At 42.9% G+C, this 23,361-nt stretch overlaps 2 protein-coding genes across 27 annotated transcripts in view; one reads left to right on the forward strand and one right to left on the reverse strand.

Moving 5' to 3' along the window:
• LOC108590331 (putative uncharacterized protein C6orf52) overlaps window positions 1-23,361 on the forward strand; it is a 231,302-nt gene that overhangs the window by 5,565 nt on the left and 202,376 nt on the right. For 18 of the 26 annotated variants that reach the window (XR_013533999.1, XR_013534003.1, XR_013534004.1 and 15 more), the window contains 3 exons: window positions 2,341-2,423; window positions 2,627-2,807; window positions 6,786-6,831. Coding sequence is in view for 13 of the 26 variants with exons in the window: in XM_078368780.1 (XP_078224906.1) it covers window positions 2,353-2,423; window positions 2,627-2,807; window positions 6,786-6,831 (298 nt within the window). In the remaining 13 variants the exon portion in view is untranslated. Of the gene's footprint in view, window positions 1-2,340; window positions 2,424-2,626; window positions 2,808-6,785; window positions 6,832-18,217; window positions 18,314-20,383; window positions 20,496-23,162; window positions 23,226-23,361 lie in introns of those variants that run through there. The other 8 variants (XR_013533994.1, XR_013533995.1, XM_078368775.1 and 5 more) reach the window with 8 other exon arrangements.
• On the reverse strand, window positions 13,197-15,357 carry LOC103790497 (serine/threonine-protein kinase MARK2-like). The gene is made up of 2 exons (XM_008990283.5): window positions 13,556-15,357; window positions 13,197-13,301 (listed from the first exon to the last, which is right to left on the reverse strand). Exons 1-2 carry the CDS (start codon window positions 15,095-15,097, stop codon window positions 13,221-13,223), a joined length of 1,623 nt encoding a protein of 540 aa, XP_008988531.4. The 5' UTR covers window positions 15,098-15,357; the 3' UTR covers window positions 13,197-13,220.

The raw sequence follows: 23,361 nt of genomic DNA on the forward strand, positions 1-23,361 counted from the left end.
TAATACTTCTATTTAGATCTTCTTAGCCATATTGGCCACTTGGCCACGTCTTGCTTCAAGGGAGAATCCAGGAAATGTAGTCTTTTAGCTTGAGCCTATTGCTGGCCCATGTGAAATCAGAATTGTTATAATGGAAGAAAATCAATATTGGGTGGCACCCAACAATGTCTGCCATAGATGCTAATCAATAAAATCTCCCTTGAAGACATGGGGAGATTCACTCCGGATAAACTCCACTATATCAATGCCAGTTGCCTTGCCTTGTGTATGCCATCAGCTCTCAGCGTCTGTGGGTTCTACATCACTGGATTCAACCAATCATGGATTGAAAATATTTGGGAGGCTGGGCAAGGTGGCTCACATCTGTTATCCCAGCACTTTGGGAGGCCAAGGCGATCATGTCACCTCAGGTCAGAAGTTTGAGACCAGCCTGGTCAACATGGTGAAACCCCGTCTCAACTAAAAAGCCAGGGGTGGCAGTTGCCTGTAATCCCAGTTACTAGGGAGGCCGAGGCAGGAGATCATTTGTACTTGGAGGGCAGAGGTTGCAGTGAGATGAGATCACGCCACTGCACTGCAGCCTGGGCAACATGGTGAAATCCCATGTCTACTAAAAATACAGAAATCAGCCAGGTGTAGTGGTAGGTGACTGTAATTCCAGCTACTGGGGAGGCTGAGGCAGGATAATCACTTGAACCTGGGAGGCAGAGGTTGCAGTGAGCCAAGATCACAGCACTGTGCTCCAGCCTGGGTGACAGAGGGAGCCGCCATCTTAAAAACAAAAACTCCAAAAAGTAAAACTTGAATTTGCCGCATGCCGGATACTACTGTTGAACCCACATGAAGTAATGTATAGCCATTGTATTAAGTATTTTAAGTAATCTAGACAGAATTTAAGGTTTATGGGAGGATGTGTGTAGCTTCTTTGCAAATACTACACCATTTTATATTGGGCATCAAAGGATTTTGGTATCTGAGGGGGATCCTGTAAACAATCTCCCCTGGATACTAAGGGATGACTGTCGTAATGGCTCAATAAATAACTGGTGAATGATTGAATGATCAGAATGTTTTGAATTCATCAAGTCTGCTATTTTTCACAATACAGGTAAACAGAAAATACATTAGCACTTAGTTATTAGCCAGCAGCAGGGAAATGGCCACACCCTAAGCACCCCATATGGACTCAAAAGTTATCTTGAATTTTGACACTGTGTATCCTTGCTGCTTAAAGTGGCAGGAGCCAGCTATAAAGGCAGAATTTGAGGCTCCACTCCAGATCTGTCAAGTTAAAGAATCTTTTTTTTTTTTTAATATGGAGTCTCACCTTGTTGCCAGGCTGGAGTGCAGTGGCGTGATCTCAGCTCACTGCAACCTCCGCGTCCTGGTTTCAAGCTGTTCTCCTGCCTCGGCCTCCTGAGTAGTTGAGACTACAAGTGTGGGCCACCACGCCTGGCTAATTTTTTTATTTTATTTTATTTTTTAGTGGAGATGGGGTTTCACCATGTTAGCCAGGATAGTCTCGATCTCACTTCGTGATCTGTCCGCCTCAGCTTCCCAAAGTGTTGGGATTACTAATGTGAGCCACTGTGCCAGCCTAAAGAACCTACATTTTAAACAAGTCTAGGTCATTTGTATGCACGTTAAATTTTGGGAAGCTTTATCATGAGTTTTTGAAAAATACTGAACAAGAGAAATATTTCTTTAAAATTGTATCCTGTACTCTCATTAATGTAGGGTGTAAGAGAGAGAAAAGGAAGAGAAACAAGAGGGAAGGGAGCAAAGGAAGGCCTTCTTCGCTGCCCCTTAATTTTGCAGCTAGTTTGGATTATGCTTTCAATAATTATGCTTTTAATCCCTGCATGGGATTAAAAAAAACAAAAAAGCACTGGCTAGTTCCAATAGTTATTCTCAGAATGATAACTGAGGAGAGAAATGTATTTGTCTTAAGGTTTTGTTATTAAAGATTTCTCTTGTTATGATAAGGGATGCAGTGGAGACTCTTTCATTGTCGACGGACACATCTTCCCCTTCTGTCCCTCCTTGGGGTTCTGCTGGCTCCCCCAGGCCTGACAGTTGGGAGAGAGGGCCGGAAGGTGGAAGCCAGAGGAACAGGTGGCAGAATTTTTCCCAGGTGCCTTAGTGCACCCCCCCCCCCCCCACACACCTTTGCCCTGTTGTCAGGAAAGTCAAGCAATTAATTGCCTAGCAGGAATTGCCACTAAATGTAATTATCTCAGGTAGTTGCGAGACTTACCTGTCAGGGTTGAGAGGTTTTAGCCCACAGGCCAGAATTTTTGATGCAGGAATAAAAACCGGATTCTGCTCTCTTTTTGTAAGGTTTCTGGATAAATGGCAGAACAGGAGAGTTTTGCAGGTTTTGGCATAGCTCAACACAGTAACTATTCCAGCTACTGGCAAAGGTGAGCAGTTTTCTCCTTTGAAGGAAAAAGAAAGCTGTTACTGTTCTATTTGCTACATAACTGTTGGTAACTTACAAACAATGGCTTTGAACATAGGTGTTCAACTTACTGCAAACTTCCTGGAAAGAAGTTGGGGGGTTTGTGGATGATTCTATGTTGGTTGGTGATGGTTGTCATTGCTGTGCTCTCCCCTCTGCTATTAGAGTGAAGCAGGAGTTCCAGCCCATCCAGGGTTACCACTGTGGCAACTGGTACGTGCAGCAGCCCAGCTCTTACCTTCTTTCTGGCTACAGCTACAGCTGTGCAGTGGATGGAAATGGACAGAACTGTTTTTCTGCACGTGAGACCCCTCAACACACAGCTGGAACTTTGGTTATGCCTAAGGTATCCCTTGCTGGAATGAATCTTGTGTCATTCATGGGCCCGATAATAGTAAACATCACTTTCCTATCTTCACACATTATTATCCTCTCATCCAAATTCCCACAGCCACAGCTTTTGCTGCCTGTTTTAAAACTAGAGAGTAAAGCTGATGATAGCCTCAGACAAATGTTTGTTCAGCTTTACTGAGGTGTACACTTGATACCCAGAAAGTCTCCTGTACATGTTTAATTTTTATGATTCGCTGAGTTTGGACATATATAACCCGTAAGTTTTCACTTGCAGATAATTTCTCATTCTCTTCCAGAAACAAAAGGCTGATGAAGTCTTTGTCTAAATTCCTGCTACTAAATTTTAAATTGTCATAATTCAATAAATTTTACTCTTTAACACTTAATATAGGACCAAAAGTAGTTTTGGGGTTTGTTTTATAGCAATTAGATATAAAAACACTTTAAAAAGATGTAATACTTTGAATTACTAAAGTGACATATTTCTCAAATCACACAAAGATGTATTGAAGTCAGGGAAAAGCTCCCCCCACACCCCTTCTCCTTCCCTACTCCCTTTCCACTTAGAAGAAAGTACTGTTGGAGTGGATGTCTTCTAGATCTTTCCCCTGTACTCTTGCTAAATCAGCATGGTTTGTCTTTCTGTTTTGGTGGTTAGGAGATGATTTAGGCAAGAGTGAACTATGTAGTACATACCGTTTTGCTCTTTGCTTGCTTCTGCATAAGGAGACCTTTCTTTAAAAGTTGCCCATTTATGGTCTGGGCAAAATGGCTCACACATATAGTCCCAGCTACTTGGGAGACTGAGGCGGGATGATCACTTGAGCCCAAGAGTTTGAGGCTTCAGTGAGCCATGATTGTGCCATTGTACTCAAGCGTGAGCAACAGAGTGAGCTCATTTAGATACATTGTGATTTTTAGCTCATCCCTTATCTGACATTTTGAATATTTTCCAGACTTTAACAAACTTACTTATCTTCAAGCATTTTTCTGAGTGTTGATTTTTTCCCAAGAATTTATTTCTGGATGTGGAAGGGCTGGATTAAAGGATGTAACATAAAAATGTTTAAATAGCAAATTACTTAAAGTCTGCAAGAATTTGTACTTTTCATTATTGTGGTGGGTGTTCTTGCTACTCTACATTCCTCTCTGTATATGATCGGGCAATCTGATAGGCCAGGGAGGCATTTATCTATTACCGAGGGCAAATATCGCTTGAAGTGTTTATTGGTATCTGTGTTCTGTGACTTTGATACAATCTTTCTAGTTTTTCTGTTGAGCTGTGTTTCTCTTGCTTGACTGCATAAGATATTCACAGGTTAGAGAAATTAACAATTTTTGCTCTAAATGTTACGGACGTCCCCCACCCTAGCTTTTCTCCTAATATGCATAGTGACACCGTTTGCATGATGATCTTTGCCTTAAAATCAAAGTTGAATTTCACATCTAGACCCTTGACTTTTAAAACTTACATTTGCTTTATATTATGATATTTTACCACCCAAAGTTTCATTTTCAATTTTTCTCAGGTCTGTTTTAGATTTCTTGTCATTTTCTCCCCCCTTTTGGCCCAATACAGGTTTTTCCCTTTTAACAGATGTTTGATATTGAAGGGCTTAAAAAAATATATTTCACCACATTGCCTGAGGTTTTGTCACTCTTTTTTTTTTTCTTTCGCCTCTTCCCTTTTTGTTCTTTTTTGGGAGATGGTCTGTTTTTGGTGGTTACCCTCCTATCTTTAAATGGAGAAGTATAAGAATGAGTATATTACCAACTTCAGAAGTGAAAGTATTTGTTGATTTTTCATCACTCATGAGAAAATTGAGAAATGAACAGCCTTTTTTTCTCACCTGGCTACCCCTTCTCTCCATTCCTCTGTCCATTTTTGTGGGCACATCCTGAGATTTTTATCTCGCCCTCCAGCCAAATTATTACTGTAACATGCATTTTTTTGTACAAGAATTATATAAATATATTTTGTGGTTGTGGTGACCCCACTGTGCCTTCTGCCTGCCATCCTGCTGGGTGATCCCTGTTGGGAAGCTGCTGAGCAAAACTAAAGATGGGAAGGCTCTGTGGTAGCGCTCTTTCACTCACCCATCCCCATTTTGTTCTCTAATAAAGCGTGTATTGCTGAGATGTCCTAGCTTTATTCCCTGCTTCCCCCAATGTGCTGTGCCTCTGTCCATAACCTTTATCTCCCCAAGTTAATGGGTTACCCCTCTGCAGCCCTCTTCTTTACATTTTGGCATTGTGGAGGTGGGTGTCTCCAACATGATTCTCAGGTCTTTGTGGCCCATCAGCACACTTTCCCAGACTATCTCTAGCTGAGGAAAGACTTATAAACGTGCTTTTCTTCTTCTTCTTCTTCTTTTTGAGATGGAGTTTCGCTCTTGTTACCTAGGCTGAAGTGCAATGGCGTGATCTCAGCTCACCGCAACCTCCGTGTCCTGGGTTCAGGCAATTCTCCTGCCTCAGCCTCCTGAGTAGCTGGGATTACAGGCACGCACCACCGTGCCCAGCTAATTTTTTATATTTTTAGTAGAGATGGGGTTTCACCATGTTGACCAGGATGGTCTCGATCTCTTGACCTAGTGATCCACCTGCCTCAGCCTCCCAAAGTGCTGGGATTACAGGCTTGAGCCACCTCGCCCAGCCTATAAACGTGCTTCTTTTTAAAGGCAGTCAGCTGCATACACAGTGCCAGTGACCCTCAGACTAGAAAGATTTGGATACTATCTGTCTCCAAATAGTTGCTGCTTCCCTCACCCTGGTTATTTAGCATCCACATTTGCCAGAATGCACATTGAAAGGAGGAAAATGTGAGGTTACTTAGTCTTGTATTATTGGAAAGGACTTGTGGAGGCATGGATTCTGGGTGTCTTAGCCATTTCTTTCTTTCCCTTTTATAGAATTAGTTTTTAGAGATGATGTCTTGCTCTTTTGCCCAGGCTGGAATGCAGTGGTACTATCATAACTCACTGCAGCCTTATCTCCTGGGTCTCCTGCCCCAGCCTTCCAAGTAGCTGAGACTATGGGCTGCATGCCACCATTTAGCCATATCTAAATACAAAAATGACACAGATTGTCTTTTGAAATTTGTGGTAACCTATTTTCCAAACCTGTACATATTTCAGAGTGAAGGGGAGACATACTTTCAGATAGACGGAAAAGGAAAGATAGTGGATCTTTGACTCTCAGTACCTTCTCATTCTTATTAGCAAGGGAAGCTTAATTAAGTGCCAGGAGCTAGATCAGCCCTTCCTTGATAGAGTGATTCCTTGGAATAGCTAGCCATACTTAAAAAGACAGGTTCCCAGCAAGTCTATAGCGGAATCGTAAAAATGTATGCTGCCCCAGTAGATCCAACAGAGTCTGGGTTAACCAACCAAGATTTACTTTGCGAGTGCCTCTGCAGTTCACTTTTCTCATTATGTAAGAATATGATTGGTTTGCTTTGCTGTAGCCTCTCATTTTCTTGAGCACCTAATATCCTGGTTCTTAGCTGAGCCATGGGTTTTGGGGATATGATTAGAGGGCCATGAGGAAAATGTGCTTATGGAGACTTTATAGATTGTATTCTGGAAGGAGGAGCAGAACTCCAGGTAGAGTCAGGCATGAGTACAGGAAATAAGGAGCCTGATACCAGGGACCCTGGTGTCTGGTTCCTAGCTCAGGCTCTAGGATGCTAGTTAGGTCCCAGAAAATCCAAAGGCCAGAGGCCCCTGTTAGGCTTGCTGCTCTTTTGTAATAATTCTTCTGTGACTCAGTTTACCTCTTTCATAATTGTACCATGTCACCTAAAGATTCTTTCCATCAAATTCAGAATCTGATTTTAAGGGATTAATTTTCAATATTATTTTTATTTTAGATAGTATTTTTAGAAGCTAGAGTTTTTCCCAATAAAGTATGTATTGATATTTAACCTTTAAGTAAAATTATTTTCTCATGAGATCCTTTTTTATTGCAGGAAACCACAGCTCTAGCTGAAAACCAAGATGAAGACCCACTAGAAGGTAACATAAACCTTGTGCTCAAGTGGTTGAAAACAAAACCCCATTTCCTGGTTTCTCATTCACTCTGCTTGCTGGAAACCGGGAGGTTCAACTGGAAAATTCCCATGTAGGTTGCCTAAGCCATATTCTTCAGTAATTTCTCCTGTTTTTGGAAACTGGTTCTATGGGAACAACTTTAGCCAAACTACTTCTTTGGGCCCTTCTGAAGGACTGAGAAAGGGGGATGTTCCCAAACAGGAAGAAGATAATACGTTGCTTTTAAGCGCCATTTCCTCTGTAAGTTTAGACTTTGAGGTAAATTATGCTTTAATTCTGATTTTCAAGGGAGAAGAGCACCGAGGCGATCGCTGTGGCCTCAGGGTTATTGGTTCCTGGGGTACTTGTCAGGACAGCTCCCTAGTATCAGGCTGGTGGTGCTTCCTGTAGTTCTTAATCTGTTCTGAAAAGAACAAAGTTTGTCTGCCTGGGGACAAACACTCTGAATGTGTCTTATTTGAGGAAGGGAAGAAAATGTTTTGCCACTTTTAAGTAATAAGAAAGAAAAATAGAGGAGAAATTCAGAGAATGCTATTGTCTTTTTCTTATCACATGCCTGTCTTATCACATGTTCTTTTTTTCTCTCTCTTGATCCAACCCCTTCCCCTACCAGACAAACCCACCCACTGTCTTTGTGACTTTATCAAAGAAGGGAGCATGTTGTTATTAGTCTTTGTAGCCCCTGTGACTAATTCAGAGTTCACATATTGGTAGGTGCTCGGTGTTTAAATTAAATCAAATTGATGTTGAAATCTTTAGATACTGGTGAGCAGTTCTAGTTTTTAGTACTTTGATTTGAGCATCACTAAAGGGTGCTTATTTCAGCTTTCTGGGATTTCTTTCAGGTTAAGTGTGAATCTCTCTTCCTGTCTTTATCAGTTATGCAGTTTATTTATTTATTATCATTATTATTTTTTGAGACGGAGTTTCGCTCTTGTTACCCAGGCTGGAGTGCAATGGCGTGATCTCAGCTCACTGCAACCTCCGCCTCCTGGGTTCAGGCAATTCTCTTCCCTCAGCCTCCTGAGTAGCTGGGACTACAGGCACGCGCCACCGTGCCCAGCTAATAGTTTGTATTTTTAGTAGAAACGGGGTTTCACCGTGTTGACCAGGATGATCTTGATCTCTTGACCTCGCGATCCACCGGCCTCAGCCTCCCAAAGTGCTGGGATTACAGGTGTGAGCCACTGCGCCGGCCACAATTTATTAAAATTGATGCAGGATTTCTTGCTCCTTAGTTCAGCTAAATCTCTAGGTTCTTGTCTTATGACCAGGAAAAATTAGGCATGCGGACACATTGAAGGGTGAGGAGGAGGGAATTTATTAAGTGAAAGGAAAGCTCTCAAGAAAAAGAGGGATCCTGAATGCAGGTTTCTACCTCACAAATTGAATACCGGGCCAGTACACACAAGTTGAAAAGGCCAGGCTCCTCCCCTGCATAAGGCATGAATTCCTGGTGGTTCCACCCCATTCTTCCAGTGTGCATGTGGGCCCTTAGTCTGAGCCACTCCACATTGATTTATTTCCCTTACTGTGCATGTGTTAAGGGACGGAATTTTTCACCATGGGCATGTTTAGGCAAATCCCCTGTGCACAATGACTTGGGCAGGTTGGAGGTTCTCCATGGACACTTTCCTGTTTGCCTAGGCATTTGGGTGTTTTCTGCCTCTTATCAGAATAATGGAGGTAAAAGTTTTCTTTTAGGATACAGACTGCCAGGGGATTCAGATCCCACCTACTAGCTCTGTAGTTCTAGACAAATTAATCTCTAGTGTGTCTGCTTCACTTTCTGTAAAGTGGGGATGTTGATACCTATCTCATAGGAAGTGTGGGCATGCCGGGTCTAAAGTACTTTTAGGTGGTTTAACAGCTTCTGCCATATGATAACCACTCACGTGTTGGCTGGTCATAAATCGGGCACAGTACTGGTCAGTATAAATGTGAACTTCTTAATTAGGTCTTGGTAAATCTGTTTAAATCTGTTGGCATTTCTCAACGTGACATATGCTCTTGGTGGCAGGATATAGCTCAGAAGCTTGAGGCAGGAGGGAGACATGTTACCTCAGATAATCCTTCTTGGATCAATGAGTGGTGTTAATAATAGCAGTGTGGGGGAATTTACTCATGTTCTTTTCCTGGGTTTTTATGTAATTGATAGGAGATGGCTCCTAAATTCTTTCTAGGGGCAAGAATAATTTTATAACACATTATTGCCTGAACAAATGAAATCAACTTATGGCAAATACTTCTTTCATAATTAAAAAATAAAGTGTAAGTTCTTTTAGGCTGACTCATGGAACCATGGTGCACACGTACACCTCTGGAGGGCCTTCTGGAATTAGAAAACGTGTGAAGGAATTTGGAGACCATGAAAAGTGGAAGGCAATCAACCCTTTTGGTGCCTAACTAACCTGAGACATTCTTCTATTGTTTCTTTTTCCGGCCTTAATTGACAAGGTCATTGGACTTTGTAACCAATCTTGGTCAACTTTGTAACCAACTTTGGTCAACTTTGTGACTCCAGACCCTACGACCCCCTCCCAGCTTGCAAAAGACCACTCTAAACTGTAACTTCTGTAACTTTCCACTGCCTACTGCAAACATATAAAACTAGCTTCTATCCCACTGCCCTCCACTGACTCAGCCTGCCCGCCCCCGGGTGAATAAACAGCCATGTTGCTCACACAAAGCCTATTTGGGTGGTCTTTTCATTCAGAGCGTGCATTTTAACATAAAGTAAGTATGTTTTAAATAAGGCATCCTGATCAGGATGTAAAATAGGTACAGTGCTCCTGAGCATGTGTTTGAACTTTGTGGATCTGTTTATTTGCAGATTTTTTCCAGGAAATATATTGGAAATGTTTTTTGAGATTTGCAATTATTTGAAAAAACTCAATGAACACAGCCTAGAAATATTGGAAACATTAAGAAATTGTAATGTATGTCATGAATTCAGAAAATATATGTAGATACTAGTCTGTTTTATAATTTACCACTATAAAATATACACAAATTTATTATAAAAAGTTAAAATTCATCAAAACTTGTGCATACACTTATAGGCTGTATATGATGCCATTTGTAGTCGAGAGAAATATATAAACAAATGTAAAAATGCAGTATTGAATTATAACTGCATAAAATTAACTGTAGTAATGCCATACTACTGCAATAATTTCATAGCCATTTCCTGTTGCTATCGCCGTGAGCTTAAGTGTTGCAAGTATTCTCTTAAAATGCTGCATGCAGCATTTTGGGAGACCAAGGTTTGTGTATCACTTGAGGCCAGGAGTTCGAAAGCAGCGTGGCCAAAATGGCGAAACCTCATCTCCTCTAAAAATACAAAAATTACCTGGGCATCCTGGTGCATACCTGTAATCCCAGCTACTTGGGAGGCATAGCTTAAACCCAGGAGGCAGAGGTTGCAGTGATGGAGATAAAGCCACTGCACTCTAGCCTGGGTGACAGAGCGAGACTTCATCTAAAAATAATAGTAATAATAAAATATGAAGTGTGATGCTAATCATTTCCCCGTGAGCAGTTTCTCTCCCTGGTCAATTTTCTATCACACTAAAAGGTGATCTCTTGAAGTTCTTGTGTATTTTCATCATGTTTGGTGCAATACCGTAAACCCTTCCTAACCCAATGGAATGCATAGGAAATATCACTAGTGATGCTGGATGTGCTCCCAAAAAGCAGAGGGAAGTCATGTCATTACAAGAAAAAGTTGAATTGCTTGATCTGTACCATAGACTGAGGTCTGAACTGCAGTCATCGCCCTTTCAACAGATGATTCATCTTGTAAACAGACCACAACAAACTTGTATTACTGATAAATACAGCATAGTACTGTAAATGTATCTTCTCTTCCTTATGATTTTCTTAATAACATTTTCTCTTCTCTGGCTTACTTTGTTGTAAGAATACAGTATACAACGCATGTAACATACAAGTACTTGTCAATTGACTGTTTATGTCATCAGTAAGGCTTCCAGTCAACAGTAGGCTACTAGTAGTTACGTTTTTGAGTTGCTGGAGGGAGGCCAGGGAGGCAGCTGACGCTTCGATAGCCACACAAAGCTTGTCCTCTAGTTGAGTGGCTGAGGTGACACTGTAGCCTAGGGCGCTGTTACCCAGCTCGGCTGCCACCAGAGAGGATGCTAGAGAGAGACCATCGACCTGTGGGAGGAAGACTGCTCATCTGTCTTGGTGATTAGGGGAGGGTGGAAGGAGGGATAGAAGTTCGGCCTGTCCATATACCTCTAACTGCAGGACCAAGGTGACAGGCACGCAAGGGAAAGGGAAGGAGGCATTAATAATTTTAGGTAAGGTTCCATTACACCAGAAATATCCTCTTGGTGGTGCGTAGAGGGAGGATTTTACCTTTACTGTGGTGTTATAGCTGGGACTGGAGCTGCTGGCTGTCTCATGGCAGAGAGAGAAATTTTGAGGGTGTACTTGGAACAAGGGGATATCTGTTAAGATGGTGCCGGGTCCCATAGGTGATTGTGACAGATTGAACCCGGACCTGAGGGGAACTGCAGCTAAAGGGGGGGTTGCTGAGAGAGGCACATATAAAGCAGTTGGTGATATTCATATCTTTAGTTAAATTTAACATGTTGGCTCCCTGCTGTACTACAGTCAACCAAGAGAAAGACTGAGAGGTGTCATCTGAGGGTTTGAATTGGTTAGTTAGGATGGCTTCATTTTACAGGATTGTATGGCTTACAGAACTGAGCTGTTCTATTGCTTCAGAGACAATGCGGGTATAGGACCGAAATATTAGCCATGTTCCCTGAGGGTGGCTCCAGGTATAATCTTCACAGACTTTACCAGACACTCCTGTATCCTAACAGCTGTGCCGGGGTCACAGATGTTGAGGGCTAAGGAACCATTGCTGAAGTAAGCGAGCATGTGGTTGGGACAGCTTGGAGGCTGTGGCTTGTGAATAACACAAGAGCTGTATGGGCACCCCCCATAGGTGGTGTGTTCCACCAATGACAGTAGTCCTTGGTTTGGTCATATAGAAAACACAGCCCATGCTGAAAGTGAAACCCATGATTACGACCGAGTATGGCGCTTTTACCATGTGGGATGAGGATGGAGACAGTAGACTGACAGCTGCCTGTTTGGCAGTTTGCCTGTGCAAGATTATGAGTCCTGGTGGTGGGGCCCTCAGTCCAGGATTCCTGGGTTGCAAGGATCCTGGTTTGAGCTCTTGGAGGAGAACGCTGTCACCCAGCTGGAGAGGTGCTGCCGGGTGGAGGTCCTCTGGTCCTGGAATGACAGGGAGAGTGCAATTGGCATGCTCCCTGAGTGCTTGGCAGAGGAGAGAGAGAAACAAAAGGTAGGAGGCCAGTGGTGGTGGTCGCGCAGGGAGATTATAGGAAACCAGGAAAGGCCGGCCGTACAGCAATTCAAAGGGGCTCAGGCCCGTTAGCCCCCATGGGATGGTCCGGATATAGGCCAGGGCAAGGGGTAGGAGTATGGGCCAAGAGAGTTTTACCTCAATAGCAAGTTTGGCCAAATGGTCTTTGAGGATGCCATTGGCCTGTTCAACTTTACCCGATGACTGAGGATGGTAAGGGATGTGTAGTATCTAGATGTTGAGGGACTCGGCAACCAGCTGGACTACTTGGGCAGTAAATGCTGGACCATTGTCCAACTGGATGGTGGCAGGTAGACCGAAGCGAGGGATGATTTCTGGTGTAAGAAATATCCCTAGCAAATAATTGCCACTGTGAAGGCTAATACCATAGTCTTTGGTTACTTAAAACCTAAAGTCTTGTTATCTTTAGGCTTAAAAGAAATTTTTACTTGTAGTTTTTGGAGCAGATTTCTCCCCAACAAAGGAACAGGGCAGCTGGGAAGATATAAGAACTTGTGCCACACCTCTTGCCTTCCAGTGACATATTTTGATTGGCAAAAGGGTTTGTTTTTGTTCATTTTTACCTGATACTCCTATAGCCACAATAGTAGTAGTGTAAGACAGTGACCCACCAGTTTGGATCATATGCCACCACTAGGTATTGCAAGGGGGTAAACTGCATGATCTTTATAGACCGTCTCCACTCTGGGCCAGGTTTAGACTCTGGTTTAGCTCTATCTTTTTCTTGCTCTCTTCCACATCCTCCTCCATCCTTTCATTATCCCCGCTTTTCTTTCAACTAAGGCAGGTGCTAGTACATCTGCTTTTCCTTTGCCTCATGCCTTGCCCTTCTCTTAGCCCCGGTCCTGTGCAGGGAGGGCACAAAGCAGCAGAGTGTCTGCAACCCACGTGCCACCTTTCCAATGCTACTACAAAATTTGCAAGAAGCAAGAAATGGTCATTTATCAGAATGATACATTTATTTTTATATTTTTTTATATAAAGTGCTGCAGGCTCCAACGTTGCTCCTGGGCATCTCAGGTTTCGGGCCTTCGTCCTCTCCAATCTAAATGCAGAGACATTTGACATGAACATGTTTTGCAAAATGCAATACATTCTTATTGACTCTGGTCACCCTGCTGTGCACTAGAGTCAAAACCTCTTCCTCCTGTCTAGACTTTGGTCCTTTGACAAATACCCCCCATTCCCTCCCTCTGCCACTCTCCGGCCCCAGAGATTTGCCAATTAAAACAATACTAATAAAGACAGAATAAATATAGTAAAATGCAAGAAGTGCGGCTTCACCGCCCACCTACTTACTTTTTCTCTTGGGTGGGCCCTCTTACTCTGCCTCTTGGGTGGACAGAGGCAGCAACAGAATCTCCTTATTATGGCAATGCACCTTCGGGCAGCCCTGCGGCAGCTCCAGCCTCTTCTTGGCTGGGCCAACACAGCCTCGGGCTGCCCAGCTTGGAGGATGCTGCCTTCGTGTCCTGGTTGTTGAGCCACGGTGCTCTGGGTGGTGATCTGAGTGGAGGCGGCCATGTTATGCGGGAGGGCTGGTTGAGCCAAAGTTTCTAAATTTTCACTGCCGGTGGAGCACTTGCTGGAGGCTGCAGACACGAGGTCACGCTGGGGGGCTTGCTCTGCCAAGGTTTCTAAAGCACCACCACCGCCTATGGCGCTTACAGTGGAGGAGGCCACACGGTCACACTGGAGGGCTTGCCGTGCCAAGTTTTCTACATCTCCACAATTGCGCTCGATGGTCAGGGAGGCCGTGGGGGCATGCTGGGGGTCTGACTTCCTGTGAAGGCCGGCAGGTGAACTGGAAATCTCAGTGACTAAACATGTAGGATCCCCAGGAGCAAGAGACTGTGGAGTGGTAATGGATGGCTTTTTTTCTCCATCTACAATACGGTAGGTGGCCATGGGATAATTAAAGACGTGGCCTTCAATTGCCTTTACGATGTTTTCTGGCTTCAATCCCATGGCCACCAAGAGCCTTATGGTCTCACAGTTCGGGTGGTCTTCAATCGGCTCTTCATACGTCGCTGGAGGCAAGTCCTGGCCGTTGTTCACCCACGGGTCCCTCAAGACTTTGTCTGCTGTCGGCCGCTCATTGGGATTAGATATTAAAAGGTTTTTAATTAGGCTTTTTAGGCCTTCTGAGAAATAGTGCCGAATAACATACTGGCCAGATAGAATGAGGGATATCAGTTGGAAACGACTCACTGCGAAGAAGGGCAGACTGTTGGACACCATCTGGTATAACGTGACGCCTAGGCTCCATATGTCCATGGCGGGACATTCATAGCCCTGGGCCCCAAAGAGTTCTGGGGCCATGTAGGGGAGGGTCCCATGACCTGCTCTCAGCCTCTGACCCTCATAAAAAGTTATGGCTGATCCAAAATCTGTAATTTTTATGGTCCCTTTGCCATCTAACAGCATGTTGTCAGGTTTAAGATCTCGGTGAGCGATGCTTCGGCGGTGGAGGTAGCTCACGGCGGACAGCATTTGTTGGAACTTGCCTCGGGCCTCCTCCTCCTCCACTATGTGGTGGTCAAGCCAGTTGGCCAGGCTTCCTCCTGCGGCATACTCCATAACGAAATGGCACGCCTCTCTGCTGTTAATCATTTGGTAAAGGTTAATGATGTTGCCGTGGCGGACCGACTGTAAAACAGTCATCTCTCTGTGGCTAGAGAGGAAGCTGGTTCTGTTGATTGTTTTCACCGCCACCCGGATGCCAGTCATTAAGTGGCGGGCCAGCGTGACCTCCCCAAAGGCACCACGGCCTATAAAGTTTAGTATTTGATAATAAGGTGGCCGCAGGGCAGGTGAGGTGGAGGCCAAGCCCTGCCTCATGGTGCCTACTTTGTCTACACTAACTATATACAAATAACTACTCTAACTCTATGGACTACGCTAAAATATTAACAATACTAACTATCCCAAAGAACACTAAAATGCTAAGAAACAGTACCAACTATATTAACTATACTAACTAAAAAACACAACAACGCCCCTCCCACAAAAACTCCCCCCACCCCGCCAAACAACTCGTAATCGCTAAGCTGGTCTGAGTCCACAGGTCACCAAAAAAGCTTCCAGGGATTTCTCAGACCAAAAACCATGACCCAGCCAGGGCCTTATATAGGCCTGTCTGTTATGACATCACAAAGGCTTTTCATGAGCTCAGAGCAAAGCAGGGCCAATCATGGCTGGGGATCTTTCACAGAGGTTTTCTCTCTTTTGGTCCCCAAAACATCTTCCTCTTTTAAAAAGTAAGTGCTTTTGTCTAGATGGATTATAGAGATTGATATTTTGTTTCCCAGCTATTTAAACTGGTACAACGCTTCAACAGCATTTTCATTTGTAGTTTCTTTTTCTATATTTATTGTACTCTTAAGTTCTGGGGTACATGTGTAGATTGTGCAGGTTTGTTACATAGGTTTAACGTGCCATGGTGGTTTTCAATCATTTGTAATTTCAAAATCTGAAATAGCTTTTGGATTTTGAAGATCTCCTAATATCTACATGCAACATATTTAATTCCTTTTCTTTCATCTCTCAATGGTTGATGTCAACCATTGAGAAGGGAGAGAATATTTTCCTTTCCTTGTAGGGTTTTTCCTTCCTCATGTGGTTGAGATTATGTAATGGACACAGAGGAAACAGACATACCCTACACTCCATGAGCCCATAGCCTCTTCAGGAAGGCCCCCCAGCCATGAAGCTCCTTCAGCGTGAGAAGCACCAGGTGAAGTGGGGCCAGAGAACAGTGACCTGGGCCTCAGGTCAGCGCTGGTGAGGGAAGAAGTGGGGCTCTCTGGAGGCCAGTGTGCTGAGCCCTGCGGTGTGAGGAGGGGTCGCCTAAGTGAGTAGGGACAAGGGCAGGAGGGTAGCCTCTGTGAAGGCCCAGGATGATCGAGGGTGGCTCTCTGGAGGGATGCACTAGTCTGAATGAGTGACAGGGGCCAGGTTGGGAGGGATTGAGTCCCGCTGCTCACAGCAACCCCCCAACCAGTCTACATCTCTGCAGCTCTCTCACCACCCTCCCTACTTCATTGATCTCCATTGCACTTAGCAACATCTGACATTTGCATATTTCACTTGCATATTTCTTTGTCAGACTCTTGCATATAAACTTCACGAAGGCAAGTGTTTTACATGTTTTATTTACAGTGGTATCCACAGTACCTAGGACAATGGATAGATACATAGAGGACACTTGACTAATATTTCTAATATTTCAATGAATAAATGAATGTTTGAATGAGAAGAAAACTCAGTATCAGAGTGAAACAAACAAGAAATTACTAAAGTGAATTGATTAGAGCTTTTTGAGGGAAATTTCCTCGTTCCCGGGACGTGGCGTGTGCACGTACACACAGCCAAGTAAATGCTATGGTGAAATTAGACTTACTTTCTTACATCCTCAGGCTGTCTCATAAAGTATTTGAGACTCTAGGTTTTTAGCAATAAACTTGCTGATGCAGTTGAGTTATAATATGGCAGAATGGATTTGGGCACTAGTGTTATGCTTGAAATGTAACAATGCGGTTGGTTTCTAAAGGAGTAGTTGGTGACATGGTGAAATCACTGGTTGCCCTGATAGGATAAGGCCACCAGCCCCTGTGATCTAGCCATGTTGATAAGGATAAGGATTCCACCCAGCTGTTTTCTTTAGGGAGCCACCCTGGCTATCTCCCTATAAGAGCCTAAAGAAACAGGACAACCAGCCACCATTGCACCAACCAGGACTGCTCCTGGAAATGCCATCTCCCACTGGGCAATAAAGGACTCCACTTTTCTCAGGATCTGCCTGTGCCCAACCCTTATCTAGAACAGAAAGAAACCATAACCCATAATTTCCCCCGAGGATTCCAGCACCTCCCCAATCACTCCCCTATGAGTCTCAGGAAGACAGGTTTGTTTTCCTTTGAGAATCCGTGTCTCTTTGCGAAAGGTCTGTTTCCCGAAAAGAAAAGGAATTTGCTTCAGTTCTGCTTCTGGAACTAGAAAGCCAGGTCTTCACCAAACTAATGTACAAAGGGATAAAGTCACAGTTGCCATGACCTCACACTAACATCAACAAATACTTACTGGGTGTAGGACATTGTGCTAGCTGCCGTGAGGGAAGAAGAATGGATATCTTTCCAAAGATCTTAAAAGATACAGACTCATTTTCCATTAAAAACTAATTACTTGGCCAAGCATGGTGGTTCATGCCTGTAATCCCAGCACTTTGAGAGGCCGAGACAGGAAGATCCCTTGAGCCCAGTTCAAGACCAGCCTGGGCAACATGGTGAAACCCCATCTTTACAAAAAATACAAAATTTAGCCAGACTTGGTGACTTGTGCCTGTGGTCCCAGCTACTTCAGATGCTGGGATGGATGGATCACTTGATCCAGGGAGCTAGAGGTTGTAGTGAGCTGAGATTGTGCCACTGCACTCTATCCTGGATGACAGAACAAGGCCCTATCTCAAAAAACAAAATATACTAAGCACTGAGCTCTGTGAGGTTGGCAGTATCATCAAGAGGCTTAGCTTTGTATGAGCTCCATTCTGAGAACCTGGGAGGGTTGAGTCTGTGCCAATATCCTGCTGTGCTGCGGGATGGAGCCCAGCCTTGACCTTTTGGGTTGCCACCAGAATAAAGCTGCAGATAGAAAATGTGTGGGGGGGGAGAGTGGAAGAAGGAATCTCAGAGGGGAAGAAAGGACCTCCAGCTTCAATTTGAGACAATTTTACAAGAAAGGTAATGAAGGCTATGCACCACATTCAGGTGTATTCCAGATCAGGGGTTGGCAAACTATGACCCATCCCAGCTTTTGTATGTACCGTTTGATGGGAAGGCAGCCACAATTCATTTTTTTCTTGTTATCTATGGTGCTTTTGTGCTTCAGAAGTAGAGCTGAGCAGTTATGATACATACCATATGGCCCAAAAGTTAAAACTATTTACTATCTGGTCCTTTACAGAAAAAGTTTACCAACCTTTGGTTTCGAACATGAACAAGAGTTCTGCCAGTCTGACGTGTACTTTTGATCAGTAATTTGCCCATGGTCAGACACACAGTAAGTAGAGAAGCAGGGTTTCAAACCACTCCTGCGCCATGACCTTGGCCACTACATTCTGTACCGCTTGCCTCAAGAAATGTGAAAATAAACAACTAAAAAATCTAATTGGGAAGTAAATTCTCATCAGACATTCAACATTTAAGTATTTGTCAAGTGCTAATACCAAATGCTAATACGGAAGGACAATGTTAATTTTTATCTACATTGATCTATGATTTTTCAGATAAATATCTTGAAACTAAATTTTTAAAACCTGTAACTTTTAGTAATTTCTATTCTCTTCTGGGTCTTTATTGGACTTTGATTTCTTTCTTTTTTATTGGGAAGCATTTCTAAGTCATTCTTATAAAACTCAACTATATAAGATTGTCATAAACTAGTGATTTTCGTCTCATTACATCTGAAACGCAGACAGTGAGAAGAAGCAAGACAACTACAATCTTTGTTTTTATATTTTATTTAACTATATTTGCCAAGATACTTGCAAAGCCTGTGGAGGTCTAGGAACAGCATCTCCAGTCAACAATGTTTCTTTTCTTGCGCTTCAATCTCTAGTGATTGATCAGGGGCCTCCAAGTAGCAAGTTCTTTGTTTGGGGAAGGGATCAGTGAACAATGTAACTCATTCCTGGCATTTCAGTTAACAACTTTGAAAGAAAAGGTTTTTAAAATCCAATGAAACTCCTAAAAAATAATTGACTTTGCTTCTGCCCCCATGTTCTCCTCCAAAGAATCACACCTGAAAGTTTCCAATGATTCCATCAGCGAATTTCCCTCCTGTTTTAATTAACATTGTAGGTTGGAGGTCCTATACGCTGGAGACTTTTATATCTGTGTTTGATGTTACAACAAATAGAATTTGAAAATATATATATATATTTTTTGAGACGGAGTCTTGCTCTGTCACCAGGCTGGAGCACAGTGGCGCAGTCTTGGCTCACTGCAACCTCCGCTTCCTGGGTTCAAGCAATTCTTCTGCCTCAGCCTCTCAAGTAGCGGGGACTACAGGCGGGTGCCAAATGCCTGGCTAATTTTTGTATTTTTAGTAGAGCTAGGGCTTCTCCATGTTGACCAGGCTGTTCTTGAACTCCTGACCTCAGGTGATCCATCTGCTTTGGCCTCCCAAAGTGCTGGGATTACAGGCATGAGCCACTTTGCCCAGCCAGATTCAATGCACTCTCTATTAAAATACCACTGGCATTCTTCATGCAAATAGCAAAAAATGACCGGGTGCATGGTGGCTCATGTCTGTAATCCCGGCACTTTGGGAGGCCGAGGTGGATGGATCACTTGAGGTCAGGAGTTCAAGAGCAGCCTGGCCAACATGGTGAAATCCTGTCTCTACTAAAAATACAGAAATTAGCCAGGCATGATGGCGTGCCTGCTTGTAGTCCCAGCTACTTGGGAGGCTGAGGTGGGAGAATCACTTGAACCCAGGAGGTGGAGGTTGCAGTGAGCTGAGATTGTGCCACTGCACTCCAGCCTGGGCAACAGGGTGAGACTCCAGTCCCCCCCCCACCAACCCCCCATCAAAGAAAAAAGAGAAAGATATATTGTTCAGCATGGTGACTATAATTAATGAAGAAATATATTGAAAAATACAGACTAGTTCGAAGGTAGTGAGTTATCGCAACTGGTTGTTGAGTCAATTGTGTATTGAACTTTTTGTTCTACTCTTTCCCTGCTTCTTACTGCTGCATTTGACTAGTCTTAAAGAGAAGGAAAAAGGAAAAATAAAGAAAAATACATAGAGGACATTCAGTGTTTCCACTACAAAAATGAAAAATAACTGTGAAGTAGTGCTTTTGATGATTCACCAATGAATATATACTTGAAATGTTACGTTTCAAAAAGCAAAAAAAAAACAAAAAAGAAATGTTGTACATGATAAATACATAGTTTTTTTTCTGTCAGTTTGGAACATTTAGAAATTAAAGAATAGATAATGTGAAACACAAAGCTATTTATGTAGGTAGTTTAAATTTTTTTAGTAGCCAAATTAAAGAACCAACTCAAGAGACTGGTGAAATTAATAATGTTTCTTTCTTTCTTTTTTTTTTTTTTTGAGACAGTTTCTCTCTTGTTACCCAGGCTGGAGTGCAATGGCATGATCTCGGCTCACCGCAACCCCCAACTCCTGGATTCAGGCAATTCTCCTGCCTCAGCCTCCTGAGTAGCTGGTATTACAGGCACACACCACCATGCCCAGCTAATTTTTTGTATTTTTAGTAGAGATGGGGTTTCACCATGTTGACCAGGATGGTCTCGATCTCTTGACCTAGTGATCTACCTGCCTCGGCCTGCCAAAGTGCTGGGATTACAGGCATGAGCCACCATGCCCGGCCCAATAATGTTTCTTACTTAACCTAATATCTGTGATGGACTGAATTTGCGTTCTTTTCCCTTGCCAAATTCATATGTTGAAACCCTCACACCCAATGCGATAGTTTTAGGATGTGGGTCTTTAGAGAGGTGATTAGGATTAGGTGAGGTCATCAGGGTAGAGTCCTTATGAATGGAATTGGTAACCTTACAAGAGTCACAAGGGAGCTTGATTCCTCTCCCTGCCCTCTCCCATGTGAAGATATGACTTCTGGGCAGTGTGCAGCCCAGAAGAGGGTCCTCACCAGAACCCAACCATGCTGACATCTTGATCTTGGACTTCTGGCTTCTAAAACTGTGAGAAATAACTGTGTTGTTATAAACTACTCAGTCTCTGATATGTTGTTAGCAGCCCAATCTAAGACAATATCCAAGGTATTATTCCAACATGCAATCAATATAAAAATTAATCACTTTCATTTTACATCAAGTCTTTGAAATACAGTGTATATTTTTTCTATTTTTTTTTCTTTTATGGCTGCCCCCTCACCTGCAGATTGTGGGGGATTCTTATTTTGAGGGCTATTCAGATTGTACCTTAAAGCAGATTTAAAATTTTTTTAATTGTGGTGAATGAAATATGCATAACATAAAATTTATCATCTTGACTTGTCAATGTATCACATTTGGTCTTAGCCAAAAGGCTGAGAAGCAATAGACTTTTAAATGTATCAGTGGTATTAAGTACATTCATAGTTTTGTGTAACCATCATTATTCATCTCCAGAATTCTTCATTTTATAACCTCAAACTCCATACCCATTAAATAACAGTAACTCCTCACTCTCCCTTCCCTCAGGCAACCACCATTCTGCTTTCAATGTGGTGTGTATTTTATCCTTACATCACATCTTAGTCAAGGCTAGCAATGCTCACTCAATAGCTGCATGTGGCTAGTGTTGGACAGTGTTGGTCTAAAAGATGCACAGGTTTAGGGAAGACATAATTAGTTTGTCCTGTATAGGCTTCTTCTATTATAGTTTTGGTCAACATCACTGGAAGGGCAGAGATCATATCATCCAGGGTTTGGAGCTAACCACACCTTATCTGTTCTCTTGGCTGCAAGTTAAGTAGAGAGCATGCTCATAAGCACATGATTCTGACACCTCTCTCCCCACTAGGGGCATGCGGTCAGGGACCCTTTAGCAAACAACTGCCTGTAACAATGGTGAAGGAAAGGAACTGGGGGCAGAAGTGTATTAAGAAAATTTCAGAATGTTTTGGGGGGAAAAAAGGGAAACTTCTACTTTTATGATCAGAAATCCTCAAGGGAAAGATGGTTCAGAAAGGTTGGGAAGCTCTAAAGTGTAAGAATCAGACAACACAGTCACCAGTGATTCCAGTGAAGAAAAATGAGAAGTAGCTCATGAAATTTATATGATGCCTAAGGCTGATTTGACCATTTTGGTTCCAAAATGATAAATATAGAAGGGTATTGCATTAGTCTTCTGGGGCTACTGTAGCAAAATACCACAGAATGGGTGGTTTAAACAGAAATTTATATTCTTGCAGTTCTGGAGGATGGAAATCCAATATCCAGGCTAATTTGATTTCTGGTGAGGGCTCCCTTCTTGGCTTGCAGACAGCAGCCTTCTTCCTGTTTCCACATTTGACCTCTTTTTGCATGCCTTGTAGAAGAGAATGTGAGCAAGTTCTCTGCTTTATCTTCTTTTAAAATTTATTTTTATATTTTGTGATGATGGGGTCTCAGTATGTTGCCCAGGCTGATCTCAAACTCCAAGACATAAGTGATCCGCTGGCCTTAGCTTCCCAAAGTGTTGGGGTTACAGGTGTGAACTGCTGTGCTCAGCCTGCTGTCTCTTTTTATGGGGGCACTACTTCTATCATACCAGCAACCAACCCATATGACCTCATCTGACCTCCCGGTCCTCATCTCCAAATGCCTTCACATTGTGGGGTTTAGGCTTTTAACAGAAGAATTTTGTGGGGCCAAGATTTAGTCCCATTGCACTACAGATGAATAGCGTGAACCCATATGAGTGTTAGGAAGCAAATTATGATCCTCAAGGAACTGAGGCTTGGAAAAATTACAAAGGAAAACACAAAAGGCTTCTTCCTTTACATTCAGTACAAGAAGAGGACAAAAACAGGTTACATTAAAAAAATTAATGACCTTGAAAGCCTTGGCAAGCTCTGGAAGCCTGGCAACTTGGGCTGAAAATCCAGGTCTAATACGTTTGCTATAACATAATACCACCTCCTCATAGGGTTCTATGTTTCAGAGATAGAAGGCCAAGTCATCCTGTGTTTCTGAATTAGTTGCTATGTAAAATTTATTCACTAACATGAATCTGTTAACTGAGCAGTTAAAATAGCATGTTTATTTTTATAAACCCCTGTCCTCGGGGCCCTTGGCTTGGCTCACTGTTTAGCATTGTATCTACCTGGCTCATGCCAGGAACATGGCAGTGGTTCTTGATTTTCCTTTTCTTCTTTCCTCCTAAGTTGAAGCCACCTCTGAAGCATCTCAAATCTGTCCATTATTATTTCACCATCTCTTCTGTCAAGGTCAGATGCTCGTTAAGTCTGTTGATTCTATTACTTTTTTTTAATTTTTTTTTTTTTTTTTGATACAGAGTCTCACTTTATCTCCAGGCTGGAGTGCAGTGGTGCAATCTCAGCTCACTGCAACATTTGACTCCCT

The sequence above is a fragment of the Callithrix jacchus genome, chromosome 4, assembly GCF_049354715.1.
Source record: "Callithrix jacchus isolate 240 chromosome 4, calJac240_pri, whole genome shotgun sequence".
In the NCBI taxonomy this organism is placed as follows: domain Eukaryota; kingdom Metazoa; phylum Chordata; class Mammalia; order Primates; family Cebidae; genus Callithrix; species Callithrix jacchus.

Bases quoted from the DNA above. Each gene is read 5' to 3' on its own strand.
- LOC103790497 (XM_008990283.5), bottom strand. From the start codon at position 15,097: ATGAGGCAGGGCTTGGCCTCCACCTCACCTGCCCTGCGGCCACCTTAT. The intron at 13,302-13,555 runs GTAAGTAGGTGG...CTCTGCATTTAG, and splicing joins GGGCCCACCCAAGAGAAAAA to ATTGGAGAGGACGAAGGCCC.